General features: G+C 36.4%; 1 protein-coding gene across 5 annotated transcripts in view; it reads left to right on the top strand.

Moving 5' to 3' along the window:
* Positions 1-21,293, top strand: part of TRPM6 (transient receptor potential cation channel subfamily M member 6) — a 155,187-nt gene that overhangs the window by 38,789 nt on the left and 95,105 nt on the right. For 4 of the 5 annotated variants that reach the window (XM_041744711.1, XM_041744710.1, XM_041744712.1 and 1 more), the window contains 5 exons: positions 8,002-8,081; positions 11,176-11,214; positions 14,411-14,588; positions 17,504-17,717; positions 19,336-19,460. In XM_041744711.1, coding sequence (XP_041600645.1) covers positions 8,002-8,081; positions 11,176-11,214; positions 14,411-14,588; positions 17,504-17,717; positions 19,336-19,460 — 636 coding nt within the window. The remainder of the gene's footprint in view (positions 1-8,001; positions 8,082-11,175; positions 11,215-14,410; positions 14,589-17,503; positions 17,718-19,335; positions 19,461-21,293) is intronic. The other variant, XM_041744714.1, reaches the window with a different exon arrangement.

A 21,293-nucleotide genomic window follows, 5' to 3' on the forward strand; every position in this document is an offset into this window, starting at 1 on the left:
TGAAGAGAGAAACTTTCTCCATTCTCTACTTCAGGTATCATGTCACAATCCTGTTTAGTAACTCTTTGTTCGTTATTCCCTGAACTCTTCTGCACCCTATGCTTAGTTATTTCTGAAGGTGATTGGCTCTTTCATCTTCTATATTCTCTGCTCCCCAGTGACCTTAAGGTTTTACCATAGGTGTTCTCTGAATTCTCTTCCAGGCTGAAATATCTGCATCTCTCACCACCATGGCATTCTATCACCACCTCCCAAAACTTTTGTCACCTTTCAAGAACTTTCCCAAATCTTATGTTCTCCTTGAAGCCTTCCCAAATATCTGCAGGTAGAGAGACTTCTTCTTCCAAGGAGTCCCAGATCCTGCTCTTGTGCCATACTTGATATATATTTATGAACATAGATTTTTTCCCCTTTGGTGTTGGTGTTGGTCTTTGGGACACAGCTTTATTTATTTTATTAGAATAATATATACCAACCAAAATATTTTTGAATGAATGAATAAATGAATGAATGAAGCTGTTATTCTTAGAGATATCAATATTTCAGAGGAAGAATAGAGAAATGGATAGAATATACTCTATCCTATCAGATATGGGTTCTGAAAGGCTGATCCCCCACTAATCATGCTTCTGTGACATCTTTAGATTGGAGAATTTGATATTTGCAATAAAGTCAACCATAAAGCTAGAAATGAATACAATCAAAATTATCTTTCATAAAGCATCTCATAAAGCATAATATGTGAAGATTTGATCTCTAATTGCTTTTTCTCTATGTTGAAACTTCTTTTCAGTTTAGCACCAGATTCCATAGGGGTTGTTGCAGTACTACCATGCACTCATTGGAGTGAGATGTGTAGAGTAAGATATGGGTGTGGGGCCTGAGACCAACAAGGAAACAGTACTCTAGTGCAATCATGCAATCACTTTTGGGCAGTGGTTTCTTAGGTGTGGTTCATGGACTCCTGGAGGGTCTTCAAGACTACTTCAAAGGGTCCTCAAATTCAAAATTATTTTTATAATGGTACTGAGACATTATTTGCCTTTTCTACTCATTCTCTTGTGACTGTACAGTGTTTTCCCTAGGTTACATGAATTCACAGTATCTACAAAGGCTATTAAGGTACTATTTCCTTTCCCAATTATGTGGCAGTGTGAGGCCAGTTTTCTTAATATACTTTAAGCCAAACCACTTATTGCAACAGATTGAGCATAGAAGCAAATATGAGAATCTAGTTGTCTTTTTTTAAAGATTTTATTCATTTATTCATAGACACACACACACACACACACACACACACACAGAGAGAGAGAGAGAGAGAGAGAGAGAGAGAGAGGCAGAGAGAGGCAGAGACACAGGCAGAGGGAGAAGCAGGCTCCATGCAGGAAGCCGGACCTGGGATTCGACACCCGATCTTCGGGATCACGCCCTGGACTGAAGGTGGCGCTAAAATCACTAAGCACCCCAGCCCCCCCCCGCCCCCCCACCGCCCCCCCCCCCCCCCCCGGGCTGAATCTAGTTGTCTTAAGCCAGACATTAAAGATATTTTTAAAAATAAAAGACAACTCTTTTCTCTTTAAAATCTTTATGAAACTAAAAAAAACCTTTATGAAACTTAAAAAACTTCTTTTCATAAAAAATATTTATGTTAACATAAATAGGTAAGTAGATTTATTACTGTTATATAAAATGAACTAATGAGTAAATATCTTAAAAAGTCCCGATTCTAAATTTTGATACATAAGTATTGGTAGACATATTCATATAAATTAAAGCTTTTTGGAGGTCCTTGGTAATTTCTATGAATATGAAGGGGTCTTAAGACCCAAAAGTTAGAGAACTGCTGCTCATGGGCATTGGGTACTCCTGAAAGAATGGCATTGAAGTTGCTCACACTCAATTTTTTTCTTTCTTCTCACCTTTCTTCTTCTAGCTCTTATTCTTTTAGCAAAAATTTAAAATTTTTCCAAGTTAAATATGTGGTATGTATCTTTACTGAATTTCAAGAAGTAAAATCCTTTTGCAATATTCTTTCTGCTGTGCTGCACATACATAAACCTTACAATGGGTGATCTAAAACTGCCTTTAACCTGTAATTCCAAATAAAATGTCATAGTCCCAGAGTATGGTGAGTTTCCTAGAAGTCAACTATTTAAGAGGATAGCTTCACTAATAAGGACACTTGTGGTAAGAGAATATAGTTTCATCATAAGAAAAGGCTTGTTAGACTATGTAGTTCGCTTGGATGAAGTCCTAGTAAAGTTTTGGATAATTTAACAAGATATTTGGAGCATAAATAAAGACCATCTGTATATATGGATAATAAATTCATGAATATTTTGGAGAAGACTAATTGTGTTACAGAATTTATTTTCCTTTTGTGCCTGTGTTCTTGGTCTCACCCCTTCCAAGAATGAAGAGGTAGACCAGATGAAGAGTGGTGGGCAGAAAAGCAAAGTTTATTGAGTGATAGGTACAGAGCTTCTGGAGAGGGAGGGGATCCAAGAGGGTCGGCACCCTAGTTTCTATGTCTAGGAGTTTTTATGGGCTTTTTGGTAGGCTGTTTTGATTTGTTTAACCTGTCACTCAATCAGGTTTGTGTAGTCTATCACATGGGAAAGAGTGGAGGGCTTCTTCCAGAGTGGTGTAAAAATCCTTTTAAGGGTGGTTTCCTCTTAGGGTTCAGCCCCTTATCCCTGCCTTTCTTCCAATTATCCTTCATTAAAGATGCATCCCATTTGAAAACTTTAACAGATTAGAGTAGTTATATAGCAAATAGGCCCAGCATTCAGTTAAATTCTGTAGGTTACTACCCAGGGACAGTTGTAAAGAATACTCATAAAGGAACTTCCTATTTCTTTTTCCCTTCTTATCAAAATGATTTAATATAATCTGCGATTATAAATGTTTTATTTGCATGTTTTATTCCCCAGGGGACTGGATAAAGCTGAAGCCTGTGTGATGGCAGAGGAAAGGATGTCTCCTCACTGCTATTTGAAACTGTGTTAGTACTGACATAATGAGGACTTTCACCAGTGTGGGAAGGGAAGCGAAGGGACAGGCCAAGACATCAGTTTAGTTTGAACCTTTATGATATGCTCGACTTGGCTGGTCACTGTTGAGTTCTTCCAAGTCCCTATTAGGCTCTGTGAAGAATTCATAAATGTTTTACTCATGTACTTATGAGTTTATATAATGTAGACCTTCATTCTGAAGTTCTAAATGCCTTGGCTCAACGAGGCATTTAGAAATGTTAGCAAAATTCCTCACTTAAACAGGTGAACTGGCATTTTAGGAGATTTTGAGTTATTTAGTTGACATTCCATTTTTAATGATGTTACAAAAAAAAATCATTACCAGCAAAAATAGCGTTCACTTTTTTCTACCTCAAAGGAAGAAATCATTTAAGATTATTTTTTTTTTTTCTGAAGTATGCCTAAATTTTGCCTGCTGGAAAGATTATTTACTGGAAATGAGATTCACTTGGGGCAGTGTGGGTGAACCAGATCTTTGAGTTTTGGTTATTTTAGGTTTCAACACCCTTTGCCTGAGACTGTTAATCTTGGATCAGGTGAGTCCTATGCAGTACCCTGTAGAATGTGTACAGAACCCCACAGAAGACCCTGAGCTGACCCTTCCAGGTGGATGGGCTTGCTTTGCACTGAAGCTGTTCCCTAAGTCAACAGATTGTGCCGTCAAAGTCTATTCTCCTGTGACTCAGTTTGAAGAGGTCCTTGCTCCAGAGGAGAGGCCATGTAGAGGAAATATCAAATGTCCATCTGGAGTCTGAAAATATCACTTCTCTTGTTGGTGCCTTCTGGTGCCTCCCTGAATATTGTAGATTCCAAGATTACATGAGCTAGCACTGTATCTTAATGTAGGTTAGGTTGATTTTAAGAGAAAATGAATTAAGTACAATGATGCATTGTTCATGCTATGATATGTATAAGATAGTGTGGGGAACATAAAAGGGAATAAGTCCGTTTCACTTGGAAAAGCATTTCTTAGACATTAGATTTTTTTTTAATTACAAAAGAGTTTTTAAAAAGACAACAAATGGCCTGTAATCTGTGTTCCCTTTCACCCCCAATCACACAGCCCTCTGGATGTTTAAAAAAAAGAAAATTCATGCACACATGTAGAATTCTTTTTTTTTTTTTTTTTAAATTAAGGAATACCTCTATTACTATGCCTTCTCAGAGATTCCCCAGAGAGAGAAGCTGTTCTCTGGAAGACCTAAGAAGCCCCAATATAGCCTCACTTTCAGTGAGGGGAAGGGTTAATTCACATATAGCTTTGTTGGAGGATTTGTTTTTGGACATTTCTGTGCTAGTGGCCATCACTTCAGGCCTGAGATTTTAAGTAAAATCTGCTTATATTTTAGGATGAGGTACATATTGAGCCTGAGACCAAATATATATATATGTTGTATATATTAAAAATATATGTTTATATTTTTTATATTATATAAAAAACACCCAGCTTTCTAGCTGCCGTGATGGCTGCAGAAATGGCATAATCTCCACTGTCAACCACTACCCATGAGAGTTGGCTGCTCCAAGTGGCAGAAGCCAGCACATCAGGCATTTGTCCTCAGTAGATTTGGACCATTGAATTAAAACCAACAAACTTTTGGTTTCTAATCATTCTCTGTTGTCCTGAACACTGGGGCCTCTTCCATGTATGTTTCCGAGTATACTGAAAAGGCTACCATTATGAGGTAGAGGGGAAAAAAGTAACATTAGAAGTTGGGACTTATTTAAAACTCTTGGAATTTAAGCCTGCGTTTCTTTTCCTGTAGTTTTGAGATAAGATACTTGAGTTACAGGAGCAGAGTTTTCATGTTCTTGTTATGGCACTGGTTTCCTGTTTACACCTTTGAAGGGAAAATTGTATTCGTGGATTCCTGAAGTTCTAATTTAGGTGTGTTCATTTTGTTGTTCTTTCAGTCATTATTGGGTTGGGCCCTGGGGCAACAGAAACGACTGGCATGGGGCCTATGGGTGCTCAAGTCTAGTGGGGACAGTGGACCTGGAGAATCATTCATTTTTAGTGTGAGAGGTTCCAGGGAGAAGATTTGGAGGTCAAGAAGTATTTTTCTCTGAAAAAAAAAAAAAAAAAATCAAAGTTAAGTTCCCTGGCCACCCACCCAAAGCTAATTTTTTCTTTTTGATATACCAATAGCTAAGCTTTATAGAACCTTTAATAAGTCCCAGGGAGAATTCTAAGCCTTTAATTTATCTATTCCTTTCAACAGACTATTATTACTATTATCTCTATTTTTAATATATGAGCAAACAGGCATGAAGAAATTAATTTGCTCAGGTAGTCCTACCAGTCAGACATCTAGTCTTGTAAAGAAATGAATGGCAGCACAGCCTGCTTAATTTGTGGATTGAGGCTCCTGTCTTAGGGACCCTTTCTGGAGCTCTTTTGAATAGTTGATTGGTGCACATGGAAGTGTAATGATATCATTTCATTATCTGTTTGCTTCTTTTTATTCCAAGTTCCAGCAGAGGAAAAAAACCTTGCCTTGCCTGCTATAGAATTCCCAGCATGTAGCAAGGAAACCTATAAAATATATTGGTTGAGTGAATTCAGAATGAAGAGCCCTTTGAGACCATACCAATTCCCTTTGGCACTTTTCTCAGCGCTTTGCAAAAATTAGGTACTTAATAAATGTTTGCAGAGTGAGTAAATGAAATTGTTGGTTTTTGAAGAAGGGACAGGGCTTACTGATTCTAAAAGATTATGTCATTTCTTGTAATAAGTAGATTTTGAGTTCACTTTGTTTAGTTCATTCCAAGTTCTGTGACTCTGAACTTTTCAAGTTTGTATGTTTTTAGTGATTTACCAATTTAGCAAATGTCTTAAAAAGCTACTGACTATGCAAAAGGGATGAGAGGTAGAATGATTATAAGATGATCTGAGCTTGATTTGGGAAGTTTTCTTGTTAGATATGTTCAAAATGCACAGGAACCCATCAGTCAATGCCACCCCTGCCCCCAAGCTTCCTTTTTGCTTAACAACATCTGGATTCTGGTTATATGCGGTTCTATTCAGTAGTCAACACTTACATTTAGGGTTGGTGAATATTGAACAAAATCTATGAGTTTAACATTAAAGTATCCAGAGAGGATTCCATAAATGCCTCGTTTTTAATTGTGGGAGAAGAAAACTTTTCCTCTGCTCTCTTAGGTTTGATGGCTGGGTCTGTGAAATAAACTAACAGAAGAAAGGATATAAATATTCATTTTTTAATATTATGGTCATGGCAGTATCACAGGAAAACAAATGTAAATATCCCCAAAGTGGTGATATTCGGGAATTTACATACCGTCTTATTAGGGGGAATGTCGGGGGACATAGCCAGCAATTTAGAAGAGAGCAAATGATTTTTAGAAAAGATGAATGGTCTCTTAGAAGAAAAGATGGGAGATATGATAGTTTGTGACAAGGTTTGTCTGGGTGTGGTGTTGACTTCTACTCCCTTCTCTTGAGATAAGAGTCAATCCTTTCCGGTTAATGAAATTCCCAGGGATTTATGACAATTGAATTCCTTTTGGAAGCTCTGTCTTTAGACAGATAAAGAGAGTTCAGAGAAAGCCTCTCACTGCATTTGCTGTTTTTCAAGTGCCTACGGCTCAAAATAACCTATACACCAAAGCCGCATGTTTTAGGGTGGCACGTCCTGAACATCTGGGACCAGCAGACAGCATGATAATGAGGCTGCACAGCTGGATTTGTAATCCATTGTCTGGTGCAGTGCATTTCCTGCAACTCTAGGATGAGAATAGGTGTCAGAGTGAGATGGGGACTGCACTAACATGGGGTTTGCAAAAGTCCCCTTATAGATTCCTGTTCACCACCCTTTGGTCACTGCTGTAACATGTTTGTTTATCAAGTTATATCTGTACTTATATTTTCATACCATACAGAGCTAAAATGTTTTCATATTAGGAGAAGCCCAAACCCATCAGTTGGTTGGGGCCTGTTGTAGATCCAGTGTCCTCTGCTTCTGGATTTACTACAGCTTATGGAAGAGCTTGGCTGTGACTTGAGTTTTGTACAGTGGGAGAGGATTTATTAAGAGGATGAGCAAGTACCAATGTCCCACCTGGGTTCAGGCATGGCTGTAGGTTGTGCAAATCGAAGCAGCACAATCCATCGTAAGCCATGCTTACAGAATGTGTATCAGATTGTCTTAATAAGGAGGTAAACTGGGGCAAGCCCTAATGACCAGAGATTGAATTTATTCCAGAGGAACAAAAGAATTGCAATTCAGGAAAACACTGTAGCAAGCTACAACGTGAGTCCATTGAAGGCCCGGGGTGGCTTATAATTACGGGCAAGGTGTGCAAAGAGGGGAAAGTACAGCTGTGAATTCATTGGCTTGAGGATGGGGAAAGATTCTTGGCAGATATTCATTGATCAAGAGATAAGTCTCAGTCTTCTGTAGGAAATCAGTGTTTCAGTTTTTAAGTTCTGTTCCTCTGAGGGTACATGTGTAAGATTCTACTTTTCATATCCTCCGGGTCCATTTTAGATTAAAATCCTTTCACAGAATCTTGCTGAGGTTCTAGCTTCCATGAAATCTTAGCCTACGTGGTACTTTATGAGGTAGAATTTTGAACTTTGAGAGCTTGAAATTCACTCAGTAGGACTATGGTAAAGATTTTAAGGTGACTTTTAGCAGAATTAAGGGAATGCTTTAGTTATGACATTACTTCCTTCCTAGAGTTTCATACATTTATGGACATTTTGCTGAAAATAAGATTATGGATCTATTAATTTTGTGAATATTTTTGTGTTCACATTTGGCTTATTTGTGTCTATGTTGTCTGTGATAGAAGTCAATAAATGCTTAGCCTATTTGGGGCTCGTCTTGGCATTTTAATTCATCTCCATGATATTTAAATATGTTTTGCCTACCTGAACTACTGTGGTTACGTTGCTTTCTCACTTAATTATAATATAAAAATAACGACACTTTTTCTTCAGTCCCAGAAATCCTGGATTGAAGGAGTGTTCAACAAGAGAGAATGTAACAAAATCATACCTAGCTCAAAAGACCCTCACAGGTACAATTTTTAATTATATTTTTCATTTTGAGAACTGTTTATAGAAACTTAGAGGTGATTTGTCTAGAGGATTTAATAATATCTGTAATATTAGCATTTATTTACTTTTATTTTTATTTAAGATCTTTTTATTTGAGAGAGAGAGAGATCATGAGCAGGGGGAAGGGGCAGAGGGAGAGAGAGAGAGAGAGAGAGAGAAGCAGATTCTTCTGCTGAGCAGGGAGCCCATTGGACCCAGGGCTCCATCCCAGGAATCTGAGATCATGACCTGAGCCAAGGGCAGATACCCAACCAACTGAGACACCCAGGCCCCCTAGCACTTATTTATTTTTAATATTTGTTTCTTTGTCTTTATAAAAATAATACGATTATTGTAGACAACCTGCTAAGATCAAGAATCTTGTCAGTTTCGTACCTTACTCTAACCCTGGTGCCTTGGACAGTGCTGCATAGTGGGCTCCTGAAAAACATCTGTTGAATGATCTAATGAGGTATAAAGAAGAAAAAATTTATCATAATGACATCACCCTGATGGAGCCACTGTTACTAGTGTGGTAGATTTCATTTCTTTAATGCTCCTGTTTCTCTTAGTGGGAGAATAGAAATTAGGGGGTATTATGCTAAGTAAAATAAGTCAGAGAAAGACAAATACCATATGATTTCACTCATATGTCAAATTTAAGAAACAAAACAAATGAGCAAAGGAAAAAAAAATGAGAGCGAGACAAACCAAGAAACAGATTCTTAACTATAGAGAACACACAGGTGGTTACCAGAGCGGAGGTGGGCAGGGGATGGGTGACACAGGTAAAGGGGATTAAGAGTACTCTTGTCATGATGAGCACTGAGCACTGTACAGAATTGTTGAATCATTATATTGTACACCTGAAGCTAATATGATGTTGTATGTTAACTATACTGGGATTAAAATTTAAAAATTTAATTAAAAAAGAAATTGGAGAAATATCTAGTGCTGCATCCATTCTACCACTCCATTCTCTGCAACTTCTGAACATCGCATATTCAAAATATTGTGGATTGTTCCTTACTGCCAACTCAAGCGTTTAGGGAAAACAGTGACAATAGAGACAATTTGGGATATTTCAGGACACTGTGCTCAGATTATGTGGACAGTCCATGTTTTCCCCAAAGGCTTTTTGCTTGAGCAGGTAATGGACAGCAGAATGGAATGATCTGAGTTTGACTGCTCTCAGTTGCTGAGAACCCTTTGGAAGTTCTACTCTTGGAACAAAGTTCAAAACAGCAGCCAGTGAAAGATAGGAGAATAAAAGGCTATGGAAAATTCCCCAGGGTAATTGGGTTCATGAAATTAAGATTGGGTGGCATTGCCCTTGGAGAGTAGAAATTAAAAGGAAAGGAAAAATAGAAGAGCATTATTTTAATTAGTAGGACTGCTCTATTTTTAGATTTTTTTTTTTTTTTAAGCATTTGGTCTTATATTGATTTAAAGTTTAGAAATCACAGTTGTAAGCTGATGAAGGGTAGCATGGTGAGGCCACTGAAATTCTTGTTCTTTGGGGATGACTAAAACAATGTTCCTTGCCTTTGTTAAATATTTACTAGCCCCACCCTCAGTGAATTACCTGGGGTTTGTAAGCCCCATGATTGGAAGTTCTCATTTTACCCACTTATAATATGTTTACAGAATGGCAAGATAAACTTGTTTTTTCCCTTCATCTTTTATGATCTCTTTTAATGTGATGGTGGTTACAATGGCTGGCTGAGCTCAGGCAGCTCCTTCTGCTTCTGTAAATGGAAAGTCATCTTTATAATCATCTTGAACCTGATGAAATCTGATAACCTATAGGCCATTAGCCCACAGACTCAAGAAGAATATCAATGATTATAATTCCATGTTACAGAGTGGTCCAAGATCTACTTATTTCATGGAAAAAAGCAGTCTCTAGTTCTATGGGATTGTGAAAAAAAATGAATGGATGATTATGGATCTTCCTATGCCAGCCTTTTTCTGAGATCTCAGTAAGAATCTCAAAATTGTAGCTTTTATGAACTTTTCTTCCTGATGGTGGACAAAAAAAGGTGGTAGTTCATGTTTTTAAAATTAGATAAAGTTGATCCTTTGCTGATAATTTTTGTAGTTCCTAATAAGAAACTAATTGGATACACTTGATTACAATATCTTTTTCCTTATTTTGAATTTGTTGTTGAAATGAAGCTTCTGAGAAAAGACAATCCCAAAGGGCTAGGACAGGAAGAAGTGAAAGGCCCAAGTATTTGTTTCTGAACCCTAATTCTGTGAATACTGTCTTTTCTTTAATTGTTTTAACTAGTATTCTCTTCTAGTTAAAACTTCTTTATACCTAAAATATGATCTTTGATGATCACAACGATCCCCCAACTTCAGAAGTTTCTTTTGAATCATAAAAAGAAAGATTAATAAGGATAATACTTATAATTATACCAACTGTCTTTTGATTTGATGGTGTTTTATGGTTTTAAAATGATTTGTATATAAACATATAAATATACAATAGTTATTAACAATTATATATAAATTATATAAAATTCATATACAATGCATAAATAATATATCATTATATACCCATATTTATATAATTATGTGTTTATATATTATATATTTATAAATATATAAATGTTTTTTCTTTATTCTCAGAATTCTAAGATTCTGTTATCTTCATGGTATAATGACATAGTATAATGACAATGATAGTCACCATTATTATATATACTGCAATGTACCACTGTAAGACACATTACACACATCATCTCAGGTAATCCTCTTAATAGCCCTTTAGGCCAGATATTACTTTCAGATGTGAAAACCAGTGCTTAGAGGAATTGTTAAATCAATGAGATTTCAATCCAGGTATTTAGGTTCCAAATTCAGCATTCTGTTAATTAGGTCATGGTTGCTGCAGTGTAATTATATTTGGGAAATGACATATTGGAGGAATATTTGGGGAATGATCTATGAGTACTCAGCAAACCCTGATTTTTAGACCAGGGAAAATAATAGATATTTATGGTATAAACATTAAATATGCTTTCAATATTTCACTTACCTAACAGAGGTTTTGTGTTTTTAATTTAGATGTACTACAGGATGTCAGGTCTGCCATAATTTAATCAGGTAAGACAGACAAGTAAAATTTCTTTTAATATTTAGACACTCTGATTAAAATTTTTTGGGACAGTTTTCTCACATCTTGAATGGATTCAATGTAGGGACTTTATTGGTGCATCCTATTTACCTTTCCAAAGGAAGTTTTAAAAAAGAAATGTGGGATTTTTTTTTTTGAAGAACAATTATTTGAATGCAGTAGATAGATTACTTGATTTACTGAGACATGTAAGTGGCAAGGGCCTTTAGCAAGAACTTCTACCAGTTGAAATACTTGTATAGCATTACATGTTCATTTGACCTTGTTATATTTTATTTGTTTTTTTTTTTTTATTTATTTTTATTTTTTTATTTTTTTGAGAGAGAGAGAGAGAGAGAGCAAGAGAGTGAGACTGGGAGAGGGTGGCAGACAGTGGGGCAGAGGGAGAGGGAGAGAGAATTTTAAGCAGGCTCCATGCTCAGTGTGGAGCCCAACATGGGGCTCAATCTCACAACCTTGAGTCATGACCTGACTGAAATCATGAGCTGAACATTTAAGCCACCCAGGTGCCCTTATATTTTAATTGGATAATTAAGATGGTTTGTTCACATACAGCATTGTATTTGATCTATGATTTGAGAGTGATATGTGTTAATGTCAAGCTCTAATTCTGACAGCGGTTTTGATGTGTATATGTGTGTTTCTCCAATACTTCCAGGTAATTAACTAAATCTCTGGGTATATAGTAGCAGATGCTATAGGTTAAGAGCTCAGTCCTACAAGACTACCTTTCCTTCCTGCACTTTGGGTGCCAACCACAAGTCCACATTGTCCCCTGTGCTCACTGTTGTCCCACGTTGTCCCCTGGCTCAACTGCTGAGCCACCCAGGCATCCCTGGACATGGAAATTAAAAAAAAAAAAATTGGGGGGGGGGTAATTGGTTTATTCTATGGGATCATTGTGCCATAACTTAATGAAATGACCTGGTAGAAACTGGAATAAAACTATGTTAACTCAGATCAAATGGATTAGCTAGAAAAATACTTAAAGCAAAGTGGGTTCAGACTGAAGAACAGTCATGTGGAAGGTTAGTTATTTATCTCATCAAGTATGAATTATGGTTGCCTCCATTCATGTTCTGTTTAGAAAAAGCCACAGTGAAATGCATCATTTAGTTTATGAATAAATGTTTTTCCATTTTGAAGACTAACCCTCATTCTGAAAGATGACTAAGTGATACATTTCTCTCTAACAGATTCCTATTATGTATATTGTGTACATTTGAGATTATTTCGCTACTCTTTGGTTCAAGAGCCCCTCTAGTGATACCTGAGCCTGGGTGACTCTGAGGTTGAGCATCTGCTTTTGGCTTAGGGAGTGATCCCGTGGTCCTGGGATCGAGTCTCACATCAGGCTCCCCGCGAGGAGCCTGCTTCTCCCTCTGCCTATGTCTCTGCCTCTTTCTGTGTCTTTCATGAATAAATAAATAAAATCTTTTTTTTTAAAGCCCTCTATATAGAATTCTAAAATGGTCCTCTGACTTCTTGTCATCCCATTTCCTTGCTTAGCTGAACCTCATAACCTCTATGTGTTTTTATGTTGCTTTTCACATATACACACACAAAAACCCTGAATCACTTATAAAACTGAATTTCCTCTTGGTATATAATAGGTATATGATCTAATGTATTTGATGCAAATAATTTCCTTGGTCTGCAGATGTGTATAGTTTTTCATTGCTACAAATTTTAAACTTCCATATGCTCAAATTTTAATTTTTCCTTCTGATTTTTTCTAATTCACGAAACATGAGTTTATTGTCCTTTCACCAATATGATTATTACTATATTTTGTTAGTTTTTATATAGTTCTGGATTCAAAAAGATTTAACCTTTTAATTGCTTATTTTGTTACATAGTGGAAATAATGTCTATGTATCTGAAATAGTTTTTAAAACTTTTAATTATTTGCAAGAATATTTATTGAATTTTCCTTCTTTTGTAATTATATCACATATATTAATTTATTATTTATTTATATTTATAATCAAGCCTCATTTATGACTCTTATGTTAATTCTGTTTGCATATAGCTCTGAAGTTGAATCTTTTTTGCATTGATGAATATTCTTTCCTTTTGATGTGCATATTATGTTTTATATGAAGACATTTTCTGACTCTCCTTAAGTGTTTATTGCATGTTAGAGATTTTTAGTTTTTTCTTAACAGCTTTGTTGAGATATAACTGACCAAAAAACCGCCCATGTTTAAAATGTACAATTTGATTTTTTTACCATCTTAACCATTTTAAGTGTATCATTCAGTAATATTAGACATATTTCCGTTGTGGTGCAGCACATCTTCAGAACTTTTTCATCTTGCAAAAATAAAACTGTGACAATTAAACAATAACTCCCATTGGCTACTCCTCCCAGCCCTTAGCAACCACCCTTCTACCGTCTGTCTCCAAGGATTTAACTACTGTATATACCTCATATAATTGTAATCATACAGCACGTGTTTCATGACTGGCTTATTTCATTTAGCATAATATCTTCAAGGTTTACCCATATTGTAGCATATCACAGGACTACTCCCTTTTTAAGGCTGAATAATATTCCATTATATGTATATGCCACATTTTGTTTATCCATTCATCTGTCAGTGGACACTTGGCTACTGTGAATAACACTCTACTTTTAAATATTTATATTTAAATAATAGTGTTTTAAAAAATATTCCCTAAATGATTTTAACATGCAGCTAAGGGAGAGAACCACTTGAGGGTGTTTCTGAACTCAAATGATGGGGCACCTGGGTGCTCAGTCAGATGGGCGTGGGCCTTTGACATCGGGTCATGATCCTGGGGTCATGGGACCAAGCCCTACATTGAGCTTCTTGCTCTGCAGGGAGCCTGCTTCTCTCTCTCCCTGCCAACAGTGCCTACTTGCACTCTCTCTCTGTTAAATAAATAAATAAATAAATAAATAAATAAATAAATAAGCATAAATACATAAATACATAAATAAATTCTTTAAAAAATGATAAACTCAGAAGATAATCCTAGTGATATAAATCTAATATAAATCTTAATGTGAAGTTCTAAAAATTTGTTCATATATGTCATTTATATATTACCCTAAAAAATGTAGAAACATTACAGCTATTTTCTATTTTGACATTGTTAGTTTTCTATTCTGAAACTGGTTTTCATCCCATCTTTAAGGTGTCACTGTGGTCGATTGATTGGAGACCATCATGGGCTAGATTATTCCTGGACCATCTCAACTGCCAACGATAATGAAAATGAGCAATGGTCTGTTGAAAAGCACACGACGAAAAGCCCCACAGATACGTTTGGCACTATTAATTTTCAAGATGGAGAGCATACCCACCACTCCAAGGTTTGCTAATAGCTCACATTATTTTTGCTAGTTTTTTTTTAAATTTATTTTTATTTTTTATTTTTGCTAGTTTTTAACAGAAGATAACCTCCAAATGTTTCTCCAAATTGTATCTCCAAGTGTAGATGATCAGATGACTGGAACCTGACCCTTCTCTTTCCTTTCTGTCTGAGAGACTTTGTACGTTTCGCAGGTGTGGTGTGGCCAGCTCTTAATTTGATGTCCTTTAGCAAGCTTATGCCTTCTCTATAGGAGAATGGCTTATTGCTCTTGAGACAGTTGCCAAAGGGCTGCCCTTTTCTTAAGGAATGGAGAAAAGTCACTGCCAAAGAGATGGTTTTAGCTGAAGCATGGCCATACCAATTATTAGTAACTTGTGGCTGTTCATGCCTGCTGTGTCCTTGTGAGACGAAATGCAGGAATTAGGTTTTCTAGGCCAATTTTTCTCCTGTCCCTAATATGATAATCTTTCATGTAATTTGCATAGTACAGACAGGTCAGCTATCTTGCAGATGTTTTTTCTTGAGCTTGTTGATCACCTGCTGCTTTTTTAGAGGCAGATTTCCCTGGAGAAACTGCAGGGTGTGTCCATCTCAGGAAAGCCTCAAATCAGCTTTACCTTGGAGGGTGACCATCAGTTGGATGGATTTGAAACAACAGTTCTTAATAATGTAGTCATAATCAAGTTTCATAATATAGTTTTACCATAATAATTCCAATTCTTAATCCTCTTGCATTTAGCTTTGTGCATAGATGTTTTCTTTAGATGGTGAGAAAATTGCCTTTATTCTTCTCTGTGATCCTTTTTGGAAGCTGACTCTTCTGGAACCCTGTATGTAATCTTCCCCTTTCGCTTTAGTCTTCTTCCTTTTGCTTTTATGTTTATTTGTATCATCTTCATTTCCTCATTTTTTCATCCATTTGACAAATATTTATGAGGTGCTCATACTTTGCTGTCCAAAGAGCATACATTCCATGTATTAACATTGCTTACAGTCTAGTGAGGGAAACAGGAAATAAATATACAGTTACTACAGGTGGGGGCAGGGGCAGAGAATGCTTTGGATGGACATACAGGGTTCTTCAAGAAAATGGAAAGGGTAACTCCTGTTTTTCTGGGGCAGTGTGTGTGTGTGTGTGTGTGTGTGTGTGTGTGTGTGTGAAGGAAGCCATCTGAAAGTAGGGACCCCTAAGCTGAGATCAGAAAGGTGAGTGAGGTGTTTGGTAAGAACACTTTGGGCTTGTGGGAAGGCCAAGGGAGAGTATGGTGCATATAGAACAGAAAATATGGTTCAACAGATCTCCTGATCACTAATAGGTTTTATACTTAGCGTTAGATTGCCATTACATCCTGAGTACCTGAGTGCATTTTACTTGGTTTCTCAGAAGAGAAGAAGCTATTCCTTTATATTTAAGCCCAGAATTGTTCTTCATGTTTACGGTGAGAGGAGCTGTGAGAGTTGGTTACTTATCTCCCTCTGCTTTCCCATACCCGGTTTTATCCCTCCCACCTCATTCTACAAAGGATTTGAGGAGAATTCAGGCCAGTTAAGAATCTGCCTGAGTTAGTTATAAAGGAGGGGGTGGGGGAAAGAAAGCCATTAACCTTTAGCACCATTTTGGGTTGGCCTTTGGAAGAAAAGACTAGTACTGATCATTTAGTTGATCAAGGTTGTTTATCTGAAATCTCAGAGTATCTGCTAGGAGTAGAAGGACTTCTAGATGAAAGAAAGAGGCACCCAGGAGAAAGAGGTGAACCGTTGAGCCACATCAGAGCTGCCTCCTGCCTTTGTTCACCATGCAGAGCAACACAGACCATTTCACAAAGGTCAACTTTTATTTTTTCCCCTCCTACCTGAATATGTAGGAAAGCCATGGCAACTCATTTCTTTCACTGACCAAGTGAATCCTGATCATCTTTAGGTTCTATTACCTACTGTGATGACTGTACCAACTCAATGTTTAGGAATTCTAACATTTTAGTAATTAAAGGGATTGTGTTTTAAGAATTTCAAAGATGAACAGACAATTGTTTTAAGTCACTATCACATTCTGGAAGATAAGGCAATAATTTTCTCTGCATATATCTGAAGAGCAGCGCCTGTGATTCTTTTTGGTTTTCTAATTCATGGTTTCTTATCCAGGGATCAGGTTCCCTTATCCAGGCAAAGCTGACTTAATCTTAGTGTTGTTTGGCTATGCTTGAGGCTGGCAAACTCATCTCAATATGATTTTAACAGTCTGAATGTGGCTGCATCTGTTGGAAAAAGAGAGCCAGCTATGATCTTAGGAAGAACACAAAATGATTCCAGTCTAACCTGCTGATTAGAATTTCTCTCTTCTTTTGGTTACACTGACTAACTAAAAATATGACTCTTGTGAAAAGTATTTGTTTTAGAAAAAGATGTTTTTGGTGGGATAATTGTATATAAAGGGAATGGTTAGAATGTAAAATTTACAGTAAAATAAATATACATTCTCCTGGATTATAATTCAATTTAAATTGTGGAAATACATGAAATAGTCAAGTAAATTAAGTCATAGGATGTATGAAAAACCCCATTTTACCTATTTCTAAAAGCCTTTTTTCTTTTAAATGGGTTTCCTGGAGTAGCGTTTTTTGCCAGTTTGAAGTATTCCTGCCTCATCTTAGACCTTCTAGAGAACATTGGTGGGCCAACCCTGAAAGCCAGAGGAAGCCTTCCTACCGTGACTTGTAATTCCCAGAAGGAACTTACAGGGGGTGTGGGATCCTTTCAAAGTAAATGTTTCCATTATACAAAGATGAACTTTTAAAGAAATCTCAGACACTTCCTTTTAAGTTTTGGCTATTTCAGCTGCCCTGCTGTGTGCTCATTGTTACTGGCATATAGTTTTTCCTATTTTATGTACATGTGTATATGCATATCTTCCAGTATATTAGGACTTCTTATGATACCAAGTTGGATCATCTGTTACATTTAATGTTGAAAGAGTGGAAGATGGAATTGCCAAAGCTGGTGATCTCTGTCCATGGGGGCATCCAGAACTTCAAGATGCCCTCCAAACTTAAAGAGATCTTCAGCCAAGGTTTGGTCAAAGCTGCAGAGACAACAGGAGCATGGATAATAACGGAAGGCATTAATACTGGTAAAGTGCACTCCCTGCTTCAGATTCTTTTGTTTTTTAAATTCCCTCTTCTAACTCAATCAGGCAGTATGGCACCTAATATCTGCTCTACAGTGCTCCCAGGAGACATGGTGGCATGAGAAAGATGAAAAGTGTAGTAACTAGAAAAAACCCCAGAAGAGTCATAGACTTTCCTGGAATGTGTTTTTATCATTGTTAAAACATGCTATTTTAATACAACTTTGAGTAAACTTCTGGCAAAGAAAATAGTCTTTTCATGAATTTTAGACTATGGTGAGGTTTGAAAGGACATGGAATCCATGCAAGTATGGACAGTGCAGGCTTGGGTGTGAGCTAAACTTGCTAGGGTAAAGTCAATAACAAAAATACAGCTGAGAAAATTTGAAGATATAATTGGCTTTATTAAGCAATTCATGAATTAGGCAGCATTCCATATAGTAAGTAAAGAGAAGTTGTACAAAATGGAAGGCCTTTATGGGAAGGAGGGTGGGGCAAGGAAGTTATTAGCAAAAGAAAAGGGAGGATTGTTCCAGGCAAGGTCACCTTCCCTTAGGGGGAATGACAGGGGGTCTAATCATCTTCCTTTGTGGATGGGAGAGCCTTGTGATAGATTATCTCTCCTTGGTGCTGATCAGAAAATTTCTAATTGAGTGATTAAGACTGCATTCTGGGGGAGGTTGGAACTGCAGTTAGGTTAGGTTAGGTATTAAGCCCCAATTTGATAACTTTGCTTAAGTGATTCCATTTTGGGCTGTGGTTTCCCTTTTAAACAACACATGCTTTATTTCACTTACCCCTTTTTTGTGAGTTTTTTTTTTTTTTTTAACATTTTAGGTTAGGACCAATTAAGGAACACATATAATAGTGTGAAGACTATTGAAATACTTCATATAAACAAAAGAAATAAGAAATGAGACCTACCTGAAGCTTTCTTAAACAATAATCCGAATCTGACCCCATTCAACCACAAATCCTTGGGGTCCGCATGCTCAGGGTGGGACATCTGGACCATCAGCTTCACCTCATTACTCAATTCTTGTCTGTACAATGGATTAAATAAAATTAAAGTTTCTACTTAAAGTGTAAATACATGTAAACCCTTTAAAAAGCTACTGGTGCATTGTAAGAGTTTGGTCAGTGCTGGCTATTATTATTATTGTTGTTATTATTAATTCCAAAAGGGCAAATACGAATGCATTAGTTTTGGAATGTTTATGTATATAAAGCTATTAAATTAATTTACTTCAATGAAGCAAGGGGCATATCCACAGGTTGTTTTGTTGGGGCAGTAGAGAAGGTTAGAGGAAAAACAAAATAGAGCATTCATGTTGGCCTTGAGGACTTTCTGGTCAGTCAAAAATAGGGGCAGAACTGAGGTTGTAAGCAAAAATTGCCCAAAGGGAGAGGAGAATTGTTCAGGTAAAGAGGTCAGAGATAGGAGAAAGAGGTGTTAAAAGAGTAGAGGAAGCAAAGATATCAGAAATTCATTCCACTGTGCCAGTAACTTTCCCTAAGAATGGCCCTTTACATATTTCTGCCCATTTGTCTCTTTCTAGCAGTCACGGTGTTTTGCATGATTTTTGTGTTAAAATTTCATCTCTAAACTGATTGCTCATAGGCGTGTCCAAACACGTTGGGGATGCCCTAAAAGCCCATTCCTTCCAGTCCTTGAGAAAAATCTGGACAGTTGGAATCCCTCCTTGGGGTGTCATTGAGAACCAGAGAGATCTTATTGGAAAAGATGTAAGTAGACAACCTATTCACAACAAAAAGAAATGAATGTGTGTCCAATTGCCAATTCAGCACTATACCTGGGTATCTAAAAGACATCTTGAATGTAATATAACCCAAATCAACTTTTGTCTTCCCACTTGCCTTATCTTAGAAAATGATGATCCCATTCTTGCAGTTGTTCAAGCCAAAAACATTAGACTCATCCTGGAATGATCTCTGTCTCACACTGCAAACCTAATCCATCAGTAAATTATCTCAGCTTTACTTGAAATATAAAAATATATCCAGAATCTGACCTTTTGTCATTACCCCCACCATTACTGAGCAGGTCCAAGACACCATTTTGTGTCACCTGGATGACTATAGAAATAGCTTTCCCATTTCTCACCCTTGTCACTTCTTCTAATCTAAGCTCAATACAGTAGCGAGAACGATTCTTCTAAAATATAAATCAGATCATGCTACTCTCCTATGAAAAACCCTTCAGTGGCTCCTGTCTTGCTCAGAGTAATAGTTCAATTTCTTGTAGCGGTGTGTTTGCGATAAAACAAGGAACATTCATAATTTGACCCTCCTCTTCCCTATCTTTTAGGACTCTGCTTTATTCATTCCTGTGTATCGATTCTTTCATCCTGTTTTTCTATAGGGAATGGACTTGTCTAAGACTGTTTATAAGAATAGTGTATATTTCTGATAAAAATCTCAGGTATTACAAAGGGTAGGAAGAGGAAAGATAACCACTATTAATATCTTGGCGTGTATCATTCCAGAATTCTAAGTATGTGTACATATGTATAGTAAAAAAGTTTGTATGAAAAAAAGTGGTAAAAGAAACCCACCAATGTGAATCTGTTTTTTTAGCTTAACTATTTAACAGTTACTTCTCTGTCATTAATATAGACATGTATATGGTTTACCTTAACTTTCATTTTGAAAAATTTCAAACATATTAAGGAGTAGACAGATTAAAATAGTGAAATCCTATGTACCCATTTCCTAGCTTCAACAGTTATGAGCTCAGAGTTAACTTTGTTTCATCTATCCCTTTATCCATTCCCTACCTCTTCAGTCCAATATTTTGAAGCAAATTCCAGACATCAAATAATGTCACTAGTAAATATTTTAACCAATATTTCTAATTTAGCAGTTAATTCACCAGTACTTTGATATTTCTAAATACCAATAAGTAGATATTTCTGAAATATGTGGACAATTAAAAAATGCATAACCACATTGCCATTTTCATATTAACATTTCAAACTAACAATTCCTGAATATCCTATAAATTGGTAGTTTGATCTAAAAGTATGATCAAATGCAAGTTCTTTTGTGTGTGCAAGTTTATACCATAAGAGATGTGTCCTTCCCTTGTAACATATGATTGTTTTTCTTTTCATGATGTACTTGCCTAGATTCATGATCTCAACTGAGTTGCAAATGCTGATATTTAATTATAATATTCTTTCTTAAAGGGAAACATTTTCTCATCAACCATTTGGTTTACCTTGTGGTATAGTTGTATGGGAAAGGGCAGAGTAAATGCTTGATTCTTTCTCTTTATTTTCCAATTTTCAAAGCACTGATTTGTTATTTACCTCCAAGGTGAACAATGAGATTTTTTTTTTTTTGGTTCCTGAATTGAAATGTATCAAACATAATTTATTTAGTATATTTCAATTAATTATTCTATTCTAGTTATTACTTTTAATTATGCCCAAATTGTCCCATTTTGGCCAGTGGAAATTTTTCAAGTTGTCTTGAGTCCTTTTAACACAATTCTAGTTGTTTTTCATTGCTTCTTTGTGTTTTGGTATGAAAAAAGATTTCCAGGCTAATAATGTA

The sequence above is a fragment of the Vulpes lagopus genome, chromosome 2, assembly GCF_018345385.1.
Source record: "Vulpes lagopus strain Blue_001 chromosome 2, ASM1834538v1, whole genome shotgun sequence".
NCBI lineage: Eukaryota > Metazoa > Chordata > Mammalia > Carnivora > Canidae > Vulpes > Vulpes lagopus.